Source organism: Populus euphratica, unplaced genomic scaffold, assembly GCF_000495115.2.
Source record: "Populus euphratica unplaced genomic scaffold, PopEup_1.0 scaffold12.1, whole genome shotgun sequence".
NCBI lineage: Eukaryota > Viridiplantae > Streptophyta > Magnoliopsida > Malpighiales > Salicaceae > Populus > Populus euphratica.
Genome location: NW_011499858.1, coordinates 1,629,603 through 1,633,883, shown reverse-complemented (window position 1 = coordinate 1,633,883; position 4,281 = coordinate 1,629,603). Strand labels below are relative to the sequence as shown.

Genomic DNA, 4,281 nt, shown 5'->3' with positions numbered 1-4,281 from the left:
GAACGAGGCTAGCCTTTCCCTCTCGATGACACCAATCATCAATGTGTGGAGGAGATACACCAGCCTCGTATCTGTTTCCCAACCATCGTCCATGTGGACGTCCCCTTTCGTTTGCTGCTTAACCTTCTTCGACCTTTTCAAAACGGGTGGTTCTGAAACAGGACTCCACCCAACAAAAACTCATCTTGATGCGGCTGCCTGATGTTGGTGTTTGGCTTGGAGTTGTAGCCGTTTTTTTTTTTTAATTAAATCCATATAAAAAAATATTTTTTATTCTTGTGAAATATAATTTTTGTTTTAAAAAGATTGTATTTTAGAAAAAAGTTAACTACACCTTCAAGCCAAACACAGATGTACTCCTCAGCAACTATGATTAATATTCACCATTTTAAACAAACCAAAAACAAGCATAACTAGATCGGTATATGTACATGCAATAAAACCATACGGTTTTGAGAACATTTTATAAGAAAATTAATGGACATGAATAGGATGATCTAATTGGAAGAATGTTTGGATTCTCCCGATCACAATAATATTTCGTGACCATTTTATACAGAAACGTTTTGTGACAGAATTCAGTCACAATTTCTTTCTTCCTCTTGTAGATTTGAAAAAATGTTGCTCAAACATTCATTGTTGGATTCCATCACTTTTGTTTTTTTTTAATTAACACAAGTATTTAGAACAATTTATATATAATTTAACTAATTTCATGAATCTTGAAATTAATAATCATATAAAGTTTTAATTATTTTAAAAATTATATATAAAATATCTTTCCAACTAGTTGCAAGTAAGGCATCATAAAAAGTACACTTATTTATTGCAAGGAATGGTTATGCACCACCAGAATTTCGAGGCCCTTTAGTCCCCCCCGACTGGGGTCACAGTTCCTAAATTACAAGCATCAATTTATGGACACCATTGTGTGTGCATTACTTCTTTGATGCAATTCTGATACGTTTTAATGTTCAAGTAATTTGTAGTAGCCATTGGAGACGAAATTATTGAAATATCTACACATATTATTTGTTAGAAGAAAACTATAACTTGAGTCAGTCAGGGGCACTTAGTACCCGGAGAGTAAAAAAAAAAAAAAAAAAAGCCGCCTTCACCATTGGCATATGGAAGATTATATAGATTGATGAGAGAGAGAGAGAGATTGATTAATTTTTCTACTGCTCGTTATGCTAACAAAACCATAAAAGTCTTAATATTTGTATTCTCTTAAGCCACGACAAATATTCCATCTATCATTTACAAAATCAAGAATCAACTTCCATTTAATCTCAATTCTTCAATAACTTTCGACATCAATCTCAAATTGATATGTTAAGATCAATCATAGGCTTCTTCACCATTGGCATTAGGACAACTGAATTGCATCTAGGACATCTTGGATTAATCTTCGTTATTAAAACGTAGGATAAGCAACCGGGGCATCCTGCCGCAACCGGGGATGCGTCTAGTAGCCTCTCTTCATTTTCTTCCTTTTCTTCCTCTTGAATGTCTCTCATTGAAGACGATGATGATGAATAAGGCGGCGACAATGATGATTTCCATAGCGAAGAGGATTGCTTCCTGCCCGGTACTTTCTCTGCTCTTTCGAGCGCGGATTTTACTCTATCCAGAGTGCAAACACTTTGGTAATTGCTTGACATTGGTGATGAGAAGAAGTTCAGTTCCAAGTTACCTTCATCGAAAAGGTTCAGTGTAATCTTGGAAGGCGAAGGTGGAAAATTCAAATCTTGAAGCTTTTCCAGTGTTTGATTTGTTTGGTTCCTGTAATCTGAGGATGATGAGGGTGAGCTTGAAGAGTTGCATCTTTGCAAGTAAACCTTTCCTGACTGCATCCAATGAAAATACACGAGGCAAACCATTGCAGTAGTTTTAGTAAAATTAAAGATTACAAAGCAAAAAAAAATGATTTTCTTACCGGCCATGACATTAATGACCCGTTTAATTCTGAAATTGAAGAGATAAATCATAATTTATTAAAGAGAGGTTAGAGGAAACAAGTTGCTGAGCATTGAAGAGCATTAATGGCACTATAGCAATGGATTACTAGGGTTTAAAATGTACAGAACACTGAACCTTTTATTGTTTCTTACGAAAAATAGGAGTAATCTAACGTTATACAATTAAATAATAAGGACTGTTTGGTTGCTAGAAAAGTCAGGGAATTTAAAAAGAGACCCTTCTGCTCTGCATATCTATGAAGTATCCATCAAAACCAAGCGCTGCACTGTTGTACAATAAAATAAATTGATTGGACTCTCATTTCCTATTTCTACGTTTTCTCAGAAACCAAACTGAGGATATCAAACAGGGTAGAGGATTTCAAAGCAACCCAGGAAATATTTAATCTCCTTTTGAGCATCAAAAACTCTGTTTCTCATGACAAAATCATTTTTCTTGGAATAAACAAACATAAAAACTACATGATCTCATGAAACATCAAAAGACTAGGATGATCATCATAGTATTTTGAGACCCTTCGATGCTCTTTTCCTAAATCTTTTCTCAAGAAACATACGGAACCCAGATGAGAACACCAATTTACCTTCAAGTCCAGGCGCTTTTCCCATCCACTGGGCACTTGTAAATCGAGGTCCAATTCTTGAGATTCGCTCTCTACAGAACCACCACCACCACCACCAAGCAAGTCCCTAGTGATCAAAGTTGTTGATTTCCCCCCTCCAGGTTCACTCACAACGTTCCTATCATCCGTGTATCCACTCAAAAGCCTTACCAGAGAACTCACCTCAGCTGCCATATTCATAAAAAAGAGCTCCTTTTCTTCTTCTTCACAACAGCGGGCAGCAGCAGCTAGAGAGACAGAGGGAGAGTTGGGTAATCTTTGTTAATGTACACGAGAGGAGAGGGGAGTTGGAATATAAATAGAGGGATAGACATATGCCACGTTATGAAAATTTAGAGAAGTTGTTAGTGTTGATTATTACTCTCTGAATTTTGAATTTCCTAATACTCCTTTGATTAATTGTTTCATTTATTGCTTTTGTTAATGTTTTAATTTAATTTAATTTAATTATGGTATGCGGATGGAGATGGGGAGGAGAATTCAAAGAAAGGGAGGCGCCCACGTAAATGCTAGCATTTAATGCTTTGATATACCAGTCGACATTTTTGGCTCTGAATTTTGGATATTGAATATATCCCCATGACTCTTAAGGAATTATCCATTCATCTCTTAATTTCATAATATGATGCTATTAAATTATAGTACGCCAAACCAATATTCTTTTTTTCTTTTTCTTTTTTTTTTAATGCTATTAAATTATAGTACGCCAAACAAATATTCTTTTTTTCTTTTTCTTTTTTTTACTAATATGAGACTCGTAGATAACCTAATTAATCACACGAACAGCCAAAAAATGTTACACTTTTTAAATCCACATATATCTTTGAAGGGATCTTCATCAAATCTATATTAGAATAAAAATCTATGATATTCTGCAAATAATATTGGCTTAAGAAATATACCAACTCACAGAGAAATCACTAAGAGGCCAGGCTTGAGCCTTAGGTCCCATATTGAACAGATTTTCTCCTCCTAATTAATGACTTGAACCAACCCCTTAATTGTGCTGTCGAGCAAGAATTATCCTCGTGGATATGATTTCTCAGTCTCTAAAATCTTACGGCTCTAAATTGTAAATAAAGAGATTTACATCTGAGTTATTATATTAACAGAGTTTATTGTAATAACGAGCGATTCAGCTTCACAATCTTTCTAAAATGCATTTTTATTTCTGTAATCTATTATTTCTTATACAATGAACAGCGAGAAAGGGTGGATTTTGAACATTTTATTTGAATAAATCACAACTTGTTCGAGGGAGGATGGATGGTTGCAACGATAATGATAACTATACGAGTCAATGGCTTCCCATATTAATTTAATTTTCTAATTCAATTCAATAAAATATTTTTTTATTTGATTTTTCTGTACCTGAAAAATAGTACTGCATGTTATTTGACGAATCCCGAATTCAAGACTGAATATAGAAAAAATAGATCAAATTATTAATATGAAAGAGTAAAATATTTAGGATGTTTTGATACTGAGGTTCAAATTATTTTTTAAAATATTTTTATTTATAAATATATTAAAATAATATATTTAAAAAAAATTAATTATTTTTGATATCAATATATCAAATTAATTCAAAAATATAATTTTAAATAAAAATAATTATTCAAAAAATCATAAAATACAAGCTACAATCTACTCCAAATAGTCTCTCAATTATTTAA

At 33.2% G+C, this 4,281-nt stretch overlaps 1 protein-coding gene across 1 annotated transcript; it reads right to left on the bottom strand.

The window, feature by feature from the left end:
• Positions 1 to 1,165: 1,165 nt before the first annotated feature.
• LOC105123986 (filamentous hemagglutinin transporter) lies at positions 1,166 to 2,873 on the bottom strand. The gene is made up of 2 exons (XM_011023796.1): positions 2,567 to 2,873; positions 1,166 to 1,850 (listed from the first exon to the last, which is right to left on the bottom strand). Exons 1-2 carry the CDS (start codon positions 2,783 to 2,785, stop codon positions 1,323 to 1,325), a joined length of 747 nt encoding a protein of 248 aa, XP_011022098.1. The 5' UTR covers positions 2,786 to 2,873; the 3' UTR covers positions 1,166 to 1,322.
• Between the last annotated feature and the right edge of the window lie 1,408 nt (positions 2,874 to 4,281).